Here is a 20,676-nt window from a genome sequence, read left to right on the forward strand (position 1 = left end):
CACATACATGTGCACACATGCATGTACCAGCAAACATACACATGCACACACACACAGTGCATATAAATGCACACAGCAACAAACAGTGCACATACATCCACAAAGATACAGGTATGCACATACGCACACAGAGCAATACATTTACACACAGTGCACACATGTACATGCAAGCACATGTGTGCACACCCACATGGAACACACATAGGTATACACACATACACAGAACCATCTCAAGAAAATTCATAACGGTGGAAATCTTCAAATCAAACTGCCTGAAAATAGCCTGCAAAATGGAAACATCAGTGGACTGTGCTATTAGGCCTCTCAAGCTTATTTCCATCATCTTTCATTCTTAACTTAGTTGAAGAGAAAAATACCAGTGATGAGGCCCAAGCTGAGATCATTTGTGTTAAAGGGAGGCAAAGAGGAGGTAAGAAGTGGCTCTGGGATGCCTGCACTTTCCATGGTCTAGAGAGAAGGCAGGGGACACACTTTCACTGAGTTCCTGATGCATCTGCACTCCCAGCATCTGAGACTCACACTGCAGGAGGGCGTGTTAGTAATCCCACCTGCAGGGGCAGCATTCTAAGAAGACTCCAAGGTCCCTGGCCCCTGGCATAGACATCACATGAATCCCCTCCTTTTCAGGGGACATAAACTTTGAAGATGATGGGACTGTCACTGCCACGATCAAATTATTCTGCGGAAAAGATGAAGAAGTCTGGATGATGTAATTAAGGTCCCTAATCAGCTGACTCTCAGTTAATCAAAAGGGAGGTTCTTCTGGGTGGACCTGACTTATAATATGGAGAGTTCTGAAAAGAGGGACGGGATCTTCCTGAGAAGGGAGCCCCTCTCCTCCTGGCTTGGAGGAAGCGAGCCACATGTGTGAACTGTCTACTGGGAAGGGATGCCTACAGGAGCCGAGGGCCTCAGTCCTACAACCACAAGGAAGTGAACTCTGCCAACAACTGGGCTGAGCTGGGACCACGGCCCTGAGCTCCAGGGGAGCAAAGGCCGCCCTGCTGAGACCATGCTGCCCAGTTTGTGAGACCACCCCCCCACACACACACACACAAAGGACCCAGTTACACTGCATCCAGACTCAACTACGGAAACTCTGAGAAGGTAAGCATCATTTTAAGTTGCTAAGGCATGGCGATCTGGTAAGTAAACACACTTTACAGGAAGCTCAGGAAACACAAGCGAAGCCTCGTTCCCCAGTACCTGCCAGTACCCGGGAGAGGAGCAGAGGTGTCAAAGCCAAATGTTTAGGCTCCAAGACACGTGACAGGGTGACATGTTGGTGAGCTTGTCAGGGGAAGGTGTACGTGTCTGGGAGGTAGAGGGCACAGCATTCTCAGAGGTCAAGGTCAAGAGGGCATGGGATGGCAGCTATGGCCAGGCTGAGTAGAGACCCAGGGAGGGCAGAGGGGTGATGACAGAGAGGGAGAGGGCTCTACCTCCTCCAGCTGAACAGGAGAATCACGTGCTCTGCGTCTCTGTCCTGCTCTGCGTCCTCAGTATCCCCATCTCCCAATCCCCCACATCACAGACCTGCCCACCTCCACCTCCAATTGCTCACAAAAGCCTATCACAGCGACACATCCATTTTAGCTTCTTTGACTGATTTTTAATGTGTTCAGAATCTGGCTCAGAAAAAGGAGTGTTATTTATTTGGGGCCCAAGCAGCTAGCTGCTGGCACTGGTCCACCTCTGCCCTCGGGGACCATCCCAGTGAGCCTGGCACCTGTGAAGAGCAGCAGGCACAGCACCAGAACCCAGAGGACTTCTGTTCTTGTCCCCTCAGCCACATCCTGGAGCCAGTCCAATGGTTAACGGTTGGCCTCGGAGGCCAGAAAACATCACGGTCCTCTTTAAAAACTGGTTTTATACAAAGGACTGGATGAGACTTTTCCTAGTCACTCTTCTGGAGAGAGTGGTTATTCACAGCTGACTCAATCTACGTTAGAGAATGCAAGCCACCACAAGGGTGTTGGGCCCTGACTCTGGGCATCACAGAGATGTTCTGCCTAAGAGCATCTCAGGGGAGTAGGTGGTACCTAAGAGGGTCCATTCAACCATCAAAGTGACCTTCTTTTTCTGACTGTATGGAATTCAACAAGCCTCCATTTATTTTAATTAATAAGAATGAAACATGGGATGAAATCCGTTAAACTTCTCACAGCCAGGACCAAAAGAACACACACATGCAAATCCTAAAAGATGATTGTCTGTGCTTGCTTATAATAGTGGGCCTTCCCAGATGGCTCAGTGGTATAGAATCTGCAGCATTTCTGCAGAAGAATAAGGCACGAGGCAATGACGTGTTTGTCATAATGAAACACTCCCTGAAGCAACTTTTGATGGGAGACCCCCATGTATATGTATACTGCCCTCCTAGAGGGGTCTAGAGATCCACAGAAATGTGCTCATCCCCTGCTCCAGCTCAGTCCTCCTGTCGCACAGATGAGAGACTAAACTCTAAAGCAAAGGACACCCCTTCCCAGGCCTGCCAACTAGGAGGTCATGTGAAGTGGCCTGGCATGGGACGCACTAGAGAGAGGTGGGGAGTGGGGCAAAGTGGAGACAGAAAGCCCTGCCTACAGGGCCAGCCACCATCAACCCACCAAGTGAGGCTCTGCCGGACTATGCACTCGGTGTGGCCACATCTTCCCATTTTTTTAAAGAGAAGCTGAAAGTCTGGGTTTTCATCCAAATTTTTATATTTTAAAAATTGGTAACAAATGTGCATTTTTAAAGATACATTAATATAATGGTCATTCACCCCAACTCCCTACTAAACTTTCCACTAAAATAAACTTTTCAGACAAATGAGGCATGTTTATACTTTGACTTCAAATGCGTGAAAAAGCAACCTGCATGGAGGGGTTGGGGGGCATTGACCAGGACAGGGCATTTCAATTCTGGCTCAAGAATCGCAGGCCTGAGCCAGGCTATTCTGGCAACTGCTATTCAGGCTGACTCTACACCATCAAGATGGGGAAACAATGGAAACAGTGATAGACTTTATTTTCTTGGGCTCCAAAATCGCTACAGATGGTGACTGCAGCCATGAAACTAAAAGATGCTTGCTCCCTGGAAGAAAAGCTATGACCAACCTAGATAACATATTAAAAAGAAGAGACTTGACTTTACTGACAAAGGTCTGTCTAGTCAAAGCTATGGTTTGTCCAATAGTCATGTATGGATGTGAGAGTTGGACTATAAAGAAAGCTGAGCACCGAAGAATTGATGCTTTTGAACTGTGGTGTTGGAGAAGACTCTTGAGAGACTCTTAAGACTGCAACGAGATCAAACCGGTCCATTCTAAAGGAAATCAGTCCTGAATATTCACTGGAAGGACTGATGTTGAAGCTGACGCTCCAATACTTTAGCCACCTGATACAAAGAACTGACTCATTGGAAAAGACCCTGATGCTGTGAAAGATTGAAGGCAGGAGGAGAAGGGGACGACAGAGGATGGGATGGTTGGATGGCACCATCGACTCGATGGACATGAGTTTGAGCAAGTTCTGGGAGTTGGTGCTGGATAGGGAAGCCTGGCATGCTGCAGTCCATGGCGTTGCAAAGAGTTGGACACAACTGAGTGACTGAACTGAACTCAACTACACCATCAAAAATGTGAAATCGTGTTCAGAAATTATGACTGTACTAAATGACACTCGCTGTACACAATTTAGCAGGCTGAGCAACTTGTAAAAATGTTTTATAGAAGTAAATCCACCAGGGGTGGTTACAGTATAAGAGTTCTTGCACGTAAGGCATTCTTCCCTTTAGGACACACAGAGGGGAGTTAGGAGACCTCAGGGAGCCTAGGGCAGGTGGTGCTGGCACTGTCTCTTCTCCAAGCAGCTGGGAAGCCAGCAGATCTGGAAGAGTCCTGTACACAGCACATACCCTGAATGGCCAGTGGCTGCCTGCAGGAAGCTGGGCAAGTCACTTCCCCTCTGGGCTTCCGATGCCCCAGCTCAAACTGAAAAGATTTCATAGGCTGACTGTTTTATGCCATGGGCTTCTTTAAAGTTACACGAAATAATGAAACATGATAAACACTGTATAGAACAGGGCCGACAGTGCCAAGTTCTGCTCTAAGTCCTACACAAGTATTAATATTAACCGTTCTATAAGACAGGAGTCATCATTATCCCCCGTTTAAGGATGGGGAAACCAAGACCCAAGGAGCCTGAGCAATGCACCTGGAGCAACAGAGTGAGCTCTAAACCCAAGCCACCTGCACTCAGAGTCCACAGTCAGCACGGGCCCCCCAAGAGCCTCTCCCTGGAGAAATGCTTTGAAACCTGTTTGGGATTACATAGGCCTTTCAACGTGAACAGAATTCACTGCTATACTAATTATTGGAATTCCTAAACTTTACTCAAGAAAACTGATACCGCCCATTTCTTTTTTTTTAAGCTAATTTTTGGAAGAATAATATGACCGACATATTTTCATGCATTTTTATTTAAAGATGACTATCATGAACGAACAGATAAGTACAAGGTCATCAATATTTTCTAAGATGGAATGGTTTGCACAGACCAAAAGGGAAATAGCTCTAAAACCTTTTGTCCTTCAGATGGTATTTTTGGAAGCAGGTTGGCTTAAATAAAGAGACTGGTCTCTGGACAAGGTGGCCTGGGGGATTCAGAGGGATGGTCCCCCTACCCTGGCCCCTGCATGGATGGGGCAGGACACTGTGTGTCACCCCTTCTTCATGCCCCCAACAGCCAGTGTAAATAATGAGCTAACATTTAAAACTGCATCGCCCCAGGTGGCCGTAAGGTGCAGTCACTGGGATGAGCTGCCTGCGTGAGTCTTGGTCCACCCACATGTCCTAGGGCAGGTGACCTTCTCTCCATCTGATTCCTTACTTATAAACATGGGATCCTATCAATTGCCACCTCCCTGAGTGAGTGTGAATATTTGAAGAGAAGGTCCAGGTGATGAGCTTAGAACAATTCTTGGCCCATAGTGAATGCTAAGCAAGTGTGAGAGCGTTTCATGAAATCAGAAACTGTACTGTGATGGTGAGTGGAAACAAGCATGATAAACCGTTAATGAACTGCATAAACCTCACTCTGTAAAAAAAAAAAAAAAAACATATTTAAAGGAAAAGGCTTATGCTGAAATCCTAGGACAGGAGTGGGGGCCTTTAGCATAGCTATATCTCTAGGCTGAGACACAGCAGAACTCAACAAACAGGCTGAAGAAATGTTGGTCTGCTTTTGAGTGGTCAGATGGGTTTCCATTTTTTTTTTTGTGGGGGAGCAGTTCTTTTTATGCTGGGGAGCTGGAGTTGGCAAGTTTTCAGTAAAGAACAAGATAAATATTTTAGGCTTTGCAGGACCCACTGGGTCCTGTCACATATTCTTTTTTTGTTTGTTTTGTTTTTATTTTTTGTAATTCTTTAAAAATGATGAAACCATTCTCAAGGGTCAGACAGAAAAAGGCCAGGCAGGATTGGACTCCTGGGTCCCAGCTTGCTGACCTCTGCCTTCCAGTCCTTCTCAAGTCATCCTTATTGAATGTGTATTATTTTTATCAGGAAAAAAAATTAGAATAAATGAAGGAAATAAGAGAGAGAGAGAGAATGAGGCTGTTTGGGACTGAATCACTAACTGTGTTGAATGCATTCTTTTTAAGTGCTGAGCTCAAGGAAACACGGTCCTGACCTGTAAAGTCATGGATGGAGATCAGCTAGAGGAGCTACAGTGAGCTAAACAGTGCCCCCTCCTTAAAAAGATACATCCTCCTTCTAACTCCAGCACCTGATGAATGTGATCTTTGAAAGCAGGGTCTTCGCAAATGTACTTAAGGATCTCATAAGGTCATCCTAGATTATCTGGGTGAGCCCTATATCAAAAGATGAGTGTCCTTATAAGAAATGGAAGAGAAGGTGACAGCATCAAGGGGCCATGTAAAGACTGAGTTTAAGATTGGAGGGCTGTGGCCACAAGCTGAGGATTGCCTGGAGCCACTAGAAGTTGGAGGAGGCGGGGGTGGGGGGGGATTTCTCCCCAAGAGATTTCAGAGGGGGCATGTCCAGCTGACACTGTGATTTTGGACTTCTGGCCTCCAGAACTGTGAGAGAATGAATTTTTGTTGTTCTAAGCCACTATGTCTGTGGTCATTTGTTACAGCAGCTGCAGGAGATTCATATAAGAACCGAACAGAAGATAAGTCACACTTATTTTCTCATCCCTAAAATGAGACGGGTGTTGAGGTGAAGGGACCCCAGTTGCAGGGTAGTGACTGGGAGCAAGACAGCGTAAATCACTCCTCTCTGCCTTACTGCCCAGTCCATGGTCTGACCACAGGTGACCCTGTGAGGGCCAGGAGGCATCACCCCAAGAGCTCTACTCACTCCTAGGTAATTCTGTGCACGGTCTGGGGAATGGACGTTAGGAGTTGAGAAGCTTGTCCCTAAGTAGATGTTAGACCTCCCTGTGGATCAGGATATGTGGGCTCAAGTCACTGGAGCCAACCACCATCTCTTCCATGGAGGAAGGAAGAAATCAGTCTAGATTTGGTGCACTTGGGAAAAAAGCACTCTGGCATGATCCCTTTCAGATAGCAACTGACACTCTTTTAGAAACATGAGAGCTGCTCTCTGATCAACAGAGGCTGGCCCTGGAAAGGCTGATGGATCAGAACTCCCAGACCCCACATTGTGCAGAAGAGCCTTCTGTAGCCCAGGCCCGGGGACTCCTTTCCTGCATCACTTTTCCCAGCCACTCGGAGAGGCGGGTGCCCTCGGGCTTGATTCATAGACTTACAGAAGCTAATCAGGGCCTTCAGGAGCAGAGGGGAGTCCAGGCTTGTCTGGTTCCAGAGCCCGTTCCAGAACCGTGACCTGGTGCGGTGCAATCCAGATGGACACACGTGCACTGCCATCACAGCCCCCTGAGCTATGCCTTCCCAGAATGAAGCCTTTCTACCCATGACCTTCCATGGCACTTGAACGTGCCTCTGTTATAACACAGCTGAATGAAGTCATACTTGTTATATGTGAGGATATACAGTCCTTCATTAGACTATGAACTTCTCAAATGCAAGAATCATGTCTCAGCGTTCTCTGCACCTTCACTGCCTAGACAGCAGTGATCAGTAAATGCTTTCTAAATGAATTCTGGGAGGTTGGATGGATGGATGGATGGATCTGTAGATGGACAGGTGGATGGAAGAGTGGCAGGTAGATAAATGGATAAATGGGCGGATGGATGGATGGATGGATGTGTAGATGGACAAGTAGATAGAACGGTGGTAGGTGGATGGATGGATGGGTTGGGAGTTGGATGGACAGAAGCATGGATGAGCCGTGAGTGAATAAATGGATGGATGAATGAGTAGATGGGACAGATGGAAGGGTGGCAGGTGGGAAGAATGGATGGACAGATGGATGGATAAAATGGATGGATGGGTAAAGGATGAATCCCTGAGAGGAAGGAGGGAGGCAAAAGAAAGGCTCCCTTTCAAAGCTGCCTTACCCTCTCACTGACACGTTTCAGCACCTCTTCTGCTTCCTCCATGGCTGCCATCTCCCTCTGGTACTGGCTTTCTGTCTTCTTTCTTGCTTCCAGGTCACACTCGGCCGTCAGAGCCACCATCTTCCGATCATACTCCTCTTGTATTTCTTTCTCCAGCAACAGAAACTGCTTTCTGAACACAGCACCCATCCTCCTCTCCACCTGAGGGGAGAGCTGGCCGCTGCTGGTCAGATTTTTCAGCAGAAGGGTAATGATATCTTTGCTGATTTGAGTTCGACAAGCTTCCAGATCTGAGTCTGCCCGATTCAAGGTTGCAATTTCCAATCTGGGAAACACAGAGGTCAAGAGAATTCCATTACATAAAATTGCAACAGAAACCATAGGTCCCTCAGAGCGCTGAGGTTTTTCAATTATTTGTGGGCAATGTCTTTCTTTTTTTTCTCTCCTTTTCTCCTCTTCCATTCTTCCATGCTCCTCTTCTCCTCTTCCAAAGTAAATAAAGTAGCAGAATCTTATTTAATAAAATTCCAACCATGTTGGAAACTACATGGAATATACCTAATATAAGACATGGTCTTTCTCAACAAGCCATAAATCAACAACATCAACAAGACTAAGAGAAGATGGTTAAATATTTGGAGGATTTTAAAATTAAAATTTACTTTTTTCCAATTAAAAATTAATTTATAGGTGTGCCAACTAAATGTAACATGGTATCCTGTATGGAATCCTGGGACATAAAAAGGACATTAAAAACTAGGAAAACTAAATAGAGTTTAATTAATAATAAGGTAACAGTATTGGTTCATTATTTTTTAACAAATGTACTGTAGGAATGGAAGATTTTAATTGTAGGGAAATCTGATACAGGGTATGTACAAACTCTCTGTACTATTTTCTCAATTTTTATGGAAATCTAAAACTGCTCTAAAAATGAAGTCTACTCAAGAAATATTTGTGAGATACTTCACAGGGTCTCAGATTCTGAAACTTGATTGTGACAGTGGTTATACAACTAAAGATACACATATACATCAGACTGTTTTCAAGGTGGGTGAATTTTATGGTATCTTGGTTATACCTCTCTAAAACTATTAAAAGATACAAACAACAAAATTAATTTATGCTCACAACAGAAAAATCTGGAAAATAAAGAAACATAGAAAAAGACCTCATTAACTATAGGTCTACCACCCAATCAGAAACAATGAAAGCATTTTGTTGTATTTGCTTTCAGTTTTTTTCTCTGCACATTATTTTAGTTACATAAATCCAAGTACAATTTTGTCCTTTTTCCAATTATTGCTATAACAGGCATCTTCCAATGGTATTTAAAAACTGAAAAAGTTTCTTCTATAATGGTTGCAAAATATCTCACAATGTGATGCACCATGATTCAAGGACTTGTTCTTTCAGTGGTGCACATTTGGGTTACTCGCAAAATTCAAAATCTAAAATAACCTGAAATAAATATCCTTTGGAAAGAGTTTTTGATAGTCACAATGATCTCTTCAGGATTATTTCCACAAAGGATATCAAATGTGGGTCAGATGTGACCATTTTTAAGCTTCCTGGGACATCATGCTAAAACCACTTTCCAGAAGAGCTCCCCATCAATGCAGTAGGGTCCTCATTTCACCCATCCCTCTACTGAAACATTTTTACCAGTTTGACAGAAAATGGCATCTGACTGTAAAATATAAGAGTTTAAGAAAACTTTACTATGGATATTTTTAAGCATTTAAAAGTAGAATAGTAGGATTCCCAATGTAATCATTATTCAACTTCAAAAATTGTCAACATTTACCAATCATGTTTTAGCTACTCTCTTCAAAGCATGACCATTTTAAAGCAAATCCAGGATATTTCATTTTACTTTGAATTTCCTCAGTATGTATCATTAACTATCAGGAATATATGTGTGTGTGTATATATATAATGTTTATATACATATATTTGGGCTTCCCAGGTGGCACAGTGGTAAAGAATTCACCTGCCAATGCAGAAGACATAGGAGACATGGGTTTAGTCCTTGGATCTGGAAGATCCTGTGGAAGAGGAAATCGCAACCCACATCAGTATTCTTGCCTGGAAAGTTCTACGGACAGAGAAGCCTGATGGGCTACAGTCCATGGGGTTGCAAAGAGTCAGAGATGACTAAGACACACAGAATATATAAATACACATACACAAAAGCGAATGTACATGTATATATACACACTTAAGTGCACATGTGTGTCTATAAGTGTATATATATGTTTATGTATCAGCTTTACCAAATCTTGATATATATATTATTTGGTATATATATATATTTTTTGATATATATATATACATATATATATATGTATTTGAAATATATATATATTTCAAATATATATCATATTTGAAATGTTAACAATAATTCAAATAATTAGTATCAGTCACTATTCAAACTACCTCAAGTATCCCAAAATAATTTTTACAGTGGAAAGTTTAATTCAGGAACCAAACAAAATCCCACAATGTTGACTAAGTCCACATTAGACTATATCATTCTGCCATTCCATTTTCCTTTGCATGCCACTGATTTGTTGGGAAAACCAGGGCACTCATCCTGCAGAATCTCCAGCATTCTGGGATTGGCTGATGGCTTCCAAGGGTGTCATGGTTTGTCTATCCTCTGTTTTTCCTCAAACAACTAGTTAGATCTAAGGTCTTGATTAGCGTCAGATTCAATTTGTTTTCGAAAATGTACCGTTAGTGGTGGTAACATGTGTCTCCTATAAAGTCATACTATGGGTGTATGACTCTACAAAATACAAAGATGGATCACAGCAAGATCCCTATACCAGGAAATTCCCTATTAACCATTCACCTAATGGTTTCAGTATGCATTGTAATTGTTAGCTAGATCTATGATATCATTACGGGCTGAGGGAAAAAAATCACAGTTTCTAATTCTATTATGTCTTCTATATTTTTTAAGCTGTAATTCTTCAAAAAGAAGGACTTTCTCTCCTCAACAATGCAGTTACTCTGACATAAAGCTCATAATTAGGATAGATGTTTGAGTCTTTGCTAATTAAAGAGTTGGTGTCATAGCAACCTCCAAGGGTGACAAATGAGTTGGGAGTTTGTTCATTGGTTTATTTGCTTATTTGTTTTGGTATGAGAGCAAAAGATTAATAAAACTTTTCCCAACTCCCTGGGAACCTGAGCTTTGGCTAACTTTTACCTGAAAACCTCAGAAGGGCAAGAACATCAAATGTGATACTAGGTGACATGGCTTATTATAAAAATGATGTCTGGTTGATAAATTACATCTGGATGAGAGGACTTGTAAATGAACCATACATTCTGAATAGGGAAGCATCCTCTGAACTTCCCTGAATAAGGCCATTCTTGGACCTATGCATGTCCCTTGTGGAATGCTGGAAGCTAGGCCCATGAGTTCCTACAGAAGATGCTGGCAACTGTGGGGTATGAAACAGTTAAGCTAAGAAGGCTCCCACACTTGCCTGATGTGGACTGAATCTCCTTGCACCGGTGCTCTGTGACTTGGGGAGAAAACACCTCCCAGATAGCTGTAGGCTGCAGTGTGACCTGAGACAAGGGCACCCGCAGAAGAACGTCTAACGCTGCACTCACAGTGGACACGAACGCTGTGCTCCGCCCTTGAGTTACGCAGGAGTTGAGAGTGGCCTACGGAAGTCTTAAGAGTCCAAATGTTGAGGTGAACCTAGCCTCTGCCTAGATTCACTATGAAACTGTAGTTTTGTTACATATTTGGTGGGTTTCAATCGACTACAGCCATTCTTCTTTCTAATGCTCAAATTTTACCATTTTAGATCAAAATGGTCCCCATGTCCTTTAGACCAAATCGATCTAGTTTTAAACAAAAGCTCATCCATTTCATTCTTTCATTTCCTCAACAGGTAATTACTGAACATGGCAGGGTCAGAGAGGGCTTTGCAGGTTACAAAGCAAGGAAGATGCAAAAAGATGCCCCAGGTGATGTGTGCATGCTTAAACATCCAAGGAAGCAAACCAACCATGGTTCACAGGTTCAGAAAAAGATTACTTCTCTACTGAGACAGGCAAAATAGATTTCACACCTTTAACAAAGCTTTTTGTGGCAGACAAAACAATTGCCACCCCCAAAGATGGTCACGTCCTAATTCCCAGAAGCTGTGAATCTGTTAGGTGACACGGTAAAGGTTGCAGATGGAATTCAGGCTGTTTAATCGGCCCGTCTTACAGCAGAAATTGATAACAAGGTCTTTAAAAGTGGAAGAGGGAGGCAGAGGAGGAGTGGGAATCAGAGGGAGGTGTGATGAAAGAAGCAGAGGCAGGAGTGATGAAACAGTCAGCTCTGAAGATGAATGAAGGGGCCACCAGGCAGCAATGTGAGCAGCTTCAAGAAGCTGGAAAAGCCAAGGAAATGGATTCTTCCCTACAGCTGACATCTTGATAATTCCTGGAGGGAAAATGAATGTGTTAAATCACTCAGTTGTTTCCAATTCCTTGCAATCCCATGGACTGTAGCCCACCAGGATCCCCTGTCCCTGGAATTGTCCAGGCAAGAATACTGGGGTGGGTAGCCATTCCCTTCTCCAGGGGATCTTCTTGGCCCAGGGGTCGAACCTGGGTCTCCTGCATTGCAGGCAGATTCTTTACCATCTGGGCCACCAGGGGAGCCCCTGATATTTCCGAGGGAGGCCCATATTGGACTTTGACTCCAGAATTATAATATTGGGTTGGCCAAAAAGTTTATTTGAGTTTTCTGTAATAGCCTACGGAAACATTTTGACCAACTCAATACATATTGTGTTATTTTAAGCCACCAAGCTTGTGGTCATTTGATACAGCTGGATATGAAACTCATTCACCTTAGTTGATTCACGCCATCCATCCATCATTCATTCATTTATAAACTTGTATGTGTGACTGCCTGTTGGGTAAACTGCAAGTACTTTCCTAGGGACATGAAGACTGAAATGAACAGGAGGGAGGACATGTCCCTATATTCTTTGCTGTTAAACCACTTCCGAACTTAAGTAAGTTGGGTAAAGGACTTAGTTTCCACATCACCTCACGAGAACTGTCCTCATAGGTAGTTGTTCAGGGTTAAAAGACATAAATAGAAAATGCACGGAGTCTGGCATTTTGTCACTTCTATATGCAGTAATTTCCTTATTCTTTACTATTCTCTCTCCCGGGAAACTAGCTTCAGAAGAGAAAATGGCCTCCGTCCTCACAGCTCACCCTTTCTGACTGCCTGGGGACGCAGGTTCACAGGCACTTTCTGTTTTAATAGTATTAATGTGAATCACCATGGATAAACGCTCAGAAGCAGCAACAATAAGAGCTGTCAGGGTGATCCAAAGCCACAAAAGAAAGAAAAAATGTCCCTTTAAACCAATTAAAATAGCATGCAATTAATGAAGCGATCATCTGTTAATTCCCCAAATGGCACAGAAGAACAAAATGCATATTAAGAATGTATAGTTGGCATATAGGATTGGGTCCACTGGTGAAATTCCCATCACCCACTATCGCACTTACAATTAGTTAGACAGTGAAACACACATATTTTTCCAACCCTCCCCCACAAATTCTCTAATGCCTCTAGGAAACAAAGACATTTTAAGGCTGGACTGAGATTCTTAAAATTCTCTACTACTTCACAAAGTTGGCAGAGTTGGCAAGATTTAAACCTGCTTTCCTAGGGAACATTCATTTGGGATTCCCAGGTGGTGCAGTGGTAAAAAAAAATCTGCCTGCCAGTACAGGAGACACAAGAGACTAGGGTTCAATACCTGGGTTGGGACAATCCCCTGGAGTAGAAAATGGCAACCCACTCCAGTATTCTTGCCTGGAAAATTCTATGGACAGAGGAGCCTGGCAGGCTATAGTTCATGCGGTTGCAAAGAGGTGGACACGACTGAGCACACACAACACAATTCCTAGGGAACATTGCTTTGTTCAGGTCACAGAAATGTCATCTTGTCATTGTACTTTAGAGGGGGATGTATTTGCTCAGGCCAGTTTAGCTACACTTAAACCCTGTATAAGCGAAAGCTCTCTTAAAAATGAGTGACTTCACATGGGAGTTAGAACAATGACCAGCACAGAAGAAGTACTTCATAAATATAAGCCATTAAAATGTATAAGGATGAGATGGCTGGATGGCATCACTGACTCAATGGACATGGGTTTGGGTGGACTCTGGGAATTGGTGATGGACAGGGAGGTCTGGCATGCTGCGGTTCATAGGGTCGCAAAGAGTTGGACACGGCTGAACTGAACTGAAAATGTATGAATCGGCTTATCTATGATAACATCTTTCTAAAAGAAATGGCACAGCTGAACTTATCCAAGAACAGATAAATACTTTGATTAGATACTGATGATAAAAGAGAGAAAATAACATGAGTGTCTTTTTCCTTATTTATTTCATATAAAAATTGATTTCAAGTTCTCACCAAATGGCAAGTAAGGTGTCAGAACGAAATTAGGATAAGATTTGATGCAGGAAATGCTCTCCTGAATGAGAAAGAGGACTCATTGACATGGAAGGTGATTCATTCAGAAGGAAAACAAAATGGCCATGGCCATTTTTTACAATATAAATCCAGTGTCTTCAAGTTGGCTGGTGTAAGCATAATAGACCCATGAAAACCAATTGAGTATTAGTGACACTGAAATTGTCCTCATAGGAGCCAATTTCCTTGGCATTTTACTATAGCAAGATTCCATGCAAGGGCTATAAATCATATTTATATCCAGGGGATTTGAGGGCCTGGACAATGGATATTCAGGGGGAAAGATCTCCTGGGTGTCCTCACTGTCAAAATTGTAGTGGCAGGTTAAATAAGTAATCACTGCGTGTGAGTGAAACTCTGAGTAACGTTATGATAAAACCTAAGGCTGGTGGCTCAGATAGTAAAGAACCCACCTGCAAAGCAGGAGACGCAGGTTCAATCCCTGGGTTGGGAAGATCCCTTGGAGGAGGGAATGGCAACCCATTCTGGTATTCTTGCCTGAGAAATCCCATGGACAGAGGAGCCTGGTGGGCTACAATCCATGAAGTTGCAGAGTCAGACATGACTGAGCAACTTTCACTCACACTCACTCACTTACACCAACTCACTCACACTCACACTCACTCACTCAGTTACACTCACTAAGTTTTTTAGTTTGGTATAAACTCAAATAGATTGTGATCAGATTCAAGGTCAGCAGTCTGCATCCTTGTCCTGGATCTTTTCCTCTTGAAGATCTCTTGGTTTAGAAGTCACACTGGGCCCTCTCGCTCCAGGCTTGAGCTGCTTCTCAAAGCAAGCACAGATGTACACAGAGATTCATCTTTTCATCCTGGTGTTTCCATACCACTGCCTGCTGCCCACTCCCCATTCCCACCTCCCCTCGTTGGCCAGACCCCGACAGGACAGCTCAGGAAGAGAGGAACAAGAGAAGGAAGGGTTCCTCTCTCCACTTGGCTGTTTCTCAGGAAATGATGTTTCATTATGTCTGTAAACATCATGAGCTCGGGAGTCACACCAATTTAGCTTCCAATCTCAGCTTCTCCTCCCCCTGTTAAGTCCTGAGTGATTCAGTTGAGTCACTTTATGTCTCTGAGCCTGGTTTCCTAGTTGGTTAATGAGAAAATTATCACCCATGTCAAATGAAGGTCACTGGGACACAAATGATCTTACCTATGCAACAGAAACAGGCTCACAGACATAGAGAACAGACTTGTTGCTATCATAGGAGAGGAGTGTGGGGGGAAGGGCTGGGACTAGCAGAAGCAAATTAGTATATGTTGTTGTTTGTTGTTTACACTAAGCTGTGTCTGACTCTTTGGGACCCCATGGACTGTAGTCTACCAGGCGCCTACGTCCAGGGGATTCCCCCAGGCCAGAATACTAGAGTGGGTTACCGTTCCCTCCTACAGGGGATCTTTCTGACCCAGGGATCAAACTGCATCTCCTGAATTGGCAGGCAGGTTCTTTACCACTAGCATCACCTGAGAAGCCCAAATTATTATATATAGGAGGGATAAACAACAAGGTCCTACTGTATAGCACAGGGAATTCTATTCAATGCCCTATAATAAACCATAACAGAAAAGAATATGAAAAAGAATGTGTATACATATATATATAACTAAATTGCTTTGCTATACAGCAGAAATTAACACAACATTGTAAATTAACAACTATACTTCAATAAAAATTTTTTTTTAAATGAAGATCACTGAGATGATTAATAGGGCCTTTCATGCACAGGCTTTGTTTTAATAGCTTGACAGATATCAAACCATTTAATCTCCATGATGACCTTGTAAGGTAGGTGAAGAAACTGAGATGCAGAAAACTTAAAATATTTTCTTGCAAGTCACGTCATTATCAGGTGGCAGAAGTGAGATCTGAAGCCATGGCATGCAATCAGAGTCCAGGCTCTATGCTCTGCCCACCGCCTCACACTGACATCCACAAAGGACCGAGCCAGCACCCGGCACAAAACAGATGCTGGAAAATGTTACTTCACGTTGTGGTTGCCATGATTATGGCCATCAGAGTCTTCCTTGGTGTCATTCTTTGTGGCAAAGAAAAGAGAATGTGAGGAGAACATAAACAGATAAATAGAGAGGTGGAGAGACGAATGAGAGATAAACCGGTGGATTATGTATGAATTCTTATTTGGAAAATTAGATTTTGCTGTACCTGGAGATTAGATGATGGTGACAGGAAAGGAACAGTAAGACGGAACATTTAAAGATGGCTTTACAAATAAGATCAACCTTGGATTTCAGCTAAGTCATCATTCCAATCAATGCCCAGGTTTCCTCAATGCTTCTCCCGCCGGAGTTCCCCAGCCTCCACTTTGCCCACACATGCTAAATGCCCCTCCAGGCAGCTGTCCATTGCGGGAGAGCTCTGTCAGAAAGGTCCTCTTTGTAACCCTCTGAAAGCCACCTTCCTGAAGTTTCCATCATTCCAGGTTCTGCCATCTTCCTGGTGACCTCAGAGGTATCTGGGGATGGTGACCACGTGCACACCAACTAGCTCCAGTCATGGGGATATGACAGGGGTTTACCAAGAGCAGTGGGAGGCCAGTGAAGCCAGGGTCACTGGAAAGAATGGATTGAAGGCCCTGGATGTGAGGTTGAGTGTAGGCGGCCGGTGAAAACGTGGCAGCGGCCAGGACTTAGGCAGTGAAGCTGGGATGGACATGGGGGAGAGCTCCGGAGGGGACAGGTGAGGGCCCCTGAGGAGGCCATGTCGGGGTGGTGCCCACAGTTCCCTGGGCTGTTTGCTCGCTCCCAAGGGACTCCGGATGAGAATTCCTGGTTAAGAACGAGAAAGGCCTTTTGAGAACTACAAGCTGCCCATACTGACATGCATGACTCTCTGGTTTCCTGGAGCGGCTGTAACAGAATCTCAGGAGCCAGGCAGGCTCAGGACAACAGAAATGTCTTGGGTCACAGCTCTGGAGGCCAGAAATCTGGATCAACATAAATAAATGGGAGCAAATTGACCCCAGAACTGAAGACTAACTGTGCTCAAAACCATCAAGACGACCACTGATCAGACCACTGATCATGACCAATTTCCAGATGACTGTCAGCTGATTGTGCTGTTTCTGCATGTTGCCCCCTCCCTCCATGTAAATTCCCCTGAAAATCCCCTTTAAAAACTCGTGCCCACTGACTGGCAGTGGGGAGTTGGTCTTTGGACATGAGAATGCCTTCTCCTTCTGTTGCCCACCTGCAAAATAAATGAAACTTCCCACCAACTGTGCCTCTCAAGTATTGGCTTTCAAATGGCGAATAGTTGGACCCAACTTTTGGTAACAATACTTCTTCTCTGGCCAAGAATTTAGGCCTCTAAGATCCTCCGCAGCATCCAGACTCTAAGATTCTATTTTCCCAGGAAAGTAAAAATCACTTTATACTTGAAGTTAGCTAACAGATGATCAGCAATTTGTGCAAACAATTTTCCTGCCACATTTGTCCTTTCACTAGTGTACAAGGATGTGCTCTTACATAACCAAGAAAAGCTTATTTTCCCACCCATCAATGCATACAAATAAAACCTACCTTTGTGGCTCATTTAACCTTCACCACATCCCAACATTTCATGAGGACCACCTCCAAGGTGCCTGATTCTGGAAGCCCCAGGGGAACATCCAGCCCCTCATGAGCACCATAGTTTCAGAAGGTGAACAAACTTCCAGGCTCTTTATCCTCACACTTACACAGAGTTTATGACTTTTCACTTTACATGTACTGGACACAATCACAGTATTAATCTCATTCTTAATCACTCATGTAGCAACATTTACTGAGCACTTGGGATGACTTTTCCACTTCTCAAGACTGGTGCTGGTTATAGGGCAGACACGTGCTAAAGACAAGATGGAGTTTCATGGTGCCTAGTACCGACTGTGTGTGTGTTAGTCACTCAGTCATGTCCAACTCTTCGTGACCCCATGGACTGTAGACTGCCAGGTTCCTCTGTTCATGGAGTTCTCCAGGCAAGAATACTGGAATGGGTTGCCATTTCCTTCTCCAGGGGATCTTTCCTGACGCAGGGATCAAACCCAGGTCTCCTGCATTGCAAGCAGACTCTTCACTATCTAAGCCACCCGAGAAGCCTAGCATGGTGCGGAATCACATATTTTCCCACGTGATTCTCTGATGAATGCCTGTCTTTCTCACTAGACTATAAGCCCCAGCGGCCAGCATCCTGCCTGTTAGGCTCACCCTTGCATTTCCAGCCCCTTGCCACCTAATGCAGACTGAACAACTGCATGGTACACGTGGACAGAGGAATGAATAAGGAGTTGGGAGTCACCAAGAAACATTTGTCTGTTTCTGCAACCTATGAAGCTGGGCCATAGAAAGAAACCATGAGATCCAGTGGGCAGAATACAGCCAAGAGCTAAAGTGACTGGAAAGACATGAATCGCTTACTATGAGCCAGGCACTCTAAGGTCTGGGTGAGCGTGAGTTCATTAAATGCTTACCTCTCATGGCACGGGCATCATCACCATCCATCCTCATGCTCAGATGAAGAAACTGACACACAGGGTTTTGATCAAGGTCACCAAATGATTAAGCGATGGAGCCAAGAGTTGGGAAGAGCACTGCAACTCAACAGCTCAGTGCTAAGCCCGAGCCATTTCCTCTGCTAACCAGACAAAGAAGCATGACTACTACACCTTCAACATAGGAAAACTTGTCTGACCTCACACAATATAAGGAAAGTGCAGAATTACAGCTCCCAGGAGGTGCCATGGTTTCCTATTAGACCAGCACAGGTACAAAGATCACCCGCCCCTCTGACTAGGTTAGGACTTCCCTGGTAGCTCAGACAGTGAAGAATCTGCCTGCAATGCAGGAGACCAGGGTTCAATCCCTGGGTCAGAAAGATCCCCTAGAGAAAGGAATGCAACCCACTCCAGTATTCTTGCCTGGAGAATTCCAGGGACAGAGGGGCCTGGCGGGCTACAGTCCACGGGGTTGCAAAGAGTTGGACACAATTGAGTGACTTACACTAACTATGACTAGGTTGTGTTGTCAAACACGGGGGGTGGCAAACTGGTCCAGCCTCTGTGGTGGGTAATTGGACAATACCTATACTTTAAAAAATACATCTTAATGCAGCAATTTGACTTTGAAAAAGTCACACTACGGGTGGCCTTGCACGTCTGTGCCCAGACAAGCACTGCAGTGCTGTCCAAGAGGAAACATGGTTGAATCCAACCACATATCCTTCAGTAGGTGGCTGGGAGGTACAGTGGTTAAGACCATGAGCTCTGGACCCACATCCTGACCGCAGCTCCTACTTGCCTTGTGACCCTGGGCAAGCAACTTAAACCCTCTGTGCTTTAGTTTCCTCATCTGTAAACAGTACTCAGCTCAGAGGCTACTCTGAAGAGTATCTATGTCCATGTCAATAAAACAACCAGGTCTGTGTTTCATTCATATTAAATTCTCCAAAAATTCAGTTGTCATTACTACTACTGGAATAATATGCAGCCACTTAAAAGAGCAGTGTTGTTCTATAGGTATAGATAATCAACAATCTCCAAGATTGCTGCAAAGTAAGAGAAAAAGGGAGCAAAACAGTAGGTAAAGTATGTGATCGTTTTGCATTTTAATAAAGGCATGTCTGTGTAAATATTCATACAGTCATAGACCATCTCCAAAGGGTATATGACATTGCCTTTGCCTTTGGGGATGACAACACCGTGCAGGCGATGATAAGATAATTTGGTTTTCACAGTACGGCCTTTTCTGTCCTTCTAATTCTGTGCCATGTTCACTAGTTACTATTCAAAAAATCAAGTAAAGAAACAGAAAAAACAAAAGCAAACATGGGTATTATCAGAGTCTTGGATGATGTATCACTGTGTTTCTGGGTTGCTTCTGACACCCTCTTTTCTGGCCACTCTCTGAGGCTGGTGCCAGACCAATGTGGATGGTGACGTGAAGATGGTGGCTCAGGACAGGACCCCAAAAGTCTGTAAGAGGCACCACCACCCCCAGAGCAGCTGGCCCTACCAGCCAGCATGCACAAAGTTCCATGAACTACTTTCCATCACTGAAGTTGACTGGTGGAAATGGCCAGTGCTGGGGAGGGGCCACGTGTGTCTTGCCTCTGTCTGTGATCCTTCCAGTGAAGGAGAACTGGAGCAGGAATCCCCTGAAGTCGGTTATGGGGAGGGTCCAACTGCATGCAGGGCTGGTTATGCCTCCACCTAAAAGCCACAGCCTCCAGCCTAGGTTTTCTAAGTAATAAAAGGGTGATTTTTGTGACTGGGCTAGACAACATGCCTGATGTATGTCTTATTTCCCAACTGGTTCGGAACTCAAGGTGGCAGGAGATGGGAGTTCCTTACTGACTCCTCAGACACACCCAACTGTTGAGATGATTCCTTTTATGTCTAAGAAATTCCTAAGAGGATGCATGAACCTCGTGGTCTGGAAGGAGTGGGATGGAGAGGTGAGATGCTGAGTCAGAGAGCATACCCATCACATCTTGCGGAGGTTAGTGAAGTGTGATAGTCGCTCAGTCATGCTCGATTCTGCGACCCCACGGACTGTACAGCCTGCCAGGCTCCTCTGTCCATGGAATTCTCCAGGCCAGAATACTAGAGTGGGTAGCCTTTC

At 44.2% G+C, this 20,676-nt stretch overlaps 1 protein-coding gene across 2 annotated transcripts in view; it reads right to left on the reverse strand.

Moving 5' to 3' along the window:
* The window catches only part of EVC2 (EvC ciliary complex subunit 2), a 161,999-nt gene that overhangs the window by 78,403 nt on the left and 62,920 nt on the right, over positions 1-20,676 (reverse strand). For both annotated transcript variants that reach the window (XR_009693365.1, XM_061145530.1), the window contains one exon: positions 7,512-7,836. Coding sequence is in view for 1 of the 2 variants with exons in the window: in XM_061145530.1 (XP_061001513.1) it covers positions 7,512-7,836 (325 nt within the window). In the remaining variant the exon portion in view is untranslated. The remainder of the gene's footprint in view (positions 1-7,511; positions 7,837-20,676) is intronic.

The sequence above is a fragment of the Dama dama genome, chromosome 6, assembly GCF_033118175.1.
Source record: "Dama dama isolate Ldn47 chromosome 6, ASM3311817v1, whole genome shotgun sequence".
NCBI lineage: Eukaryota > Metazoa > Chordata > Mammalia > Artiodactyla > Cervidae > Dama > Dama dama.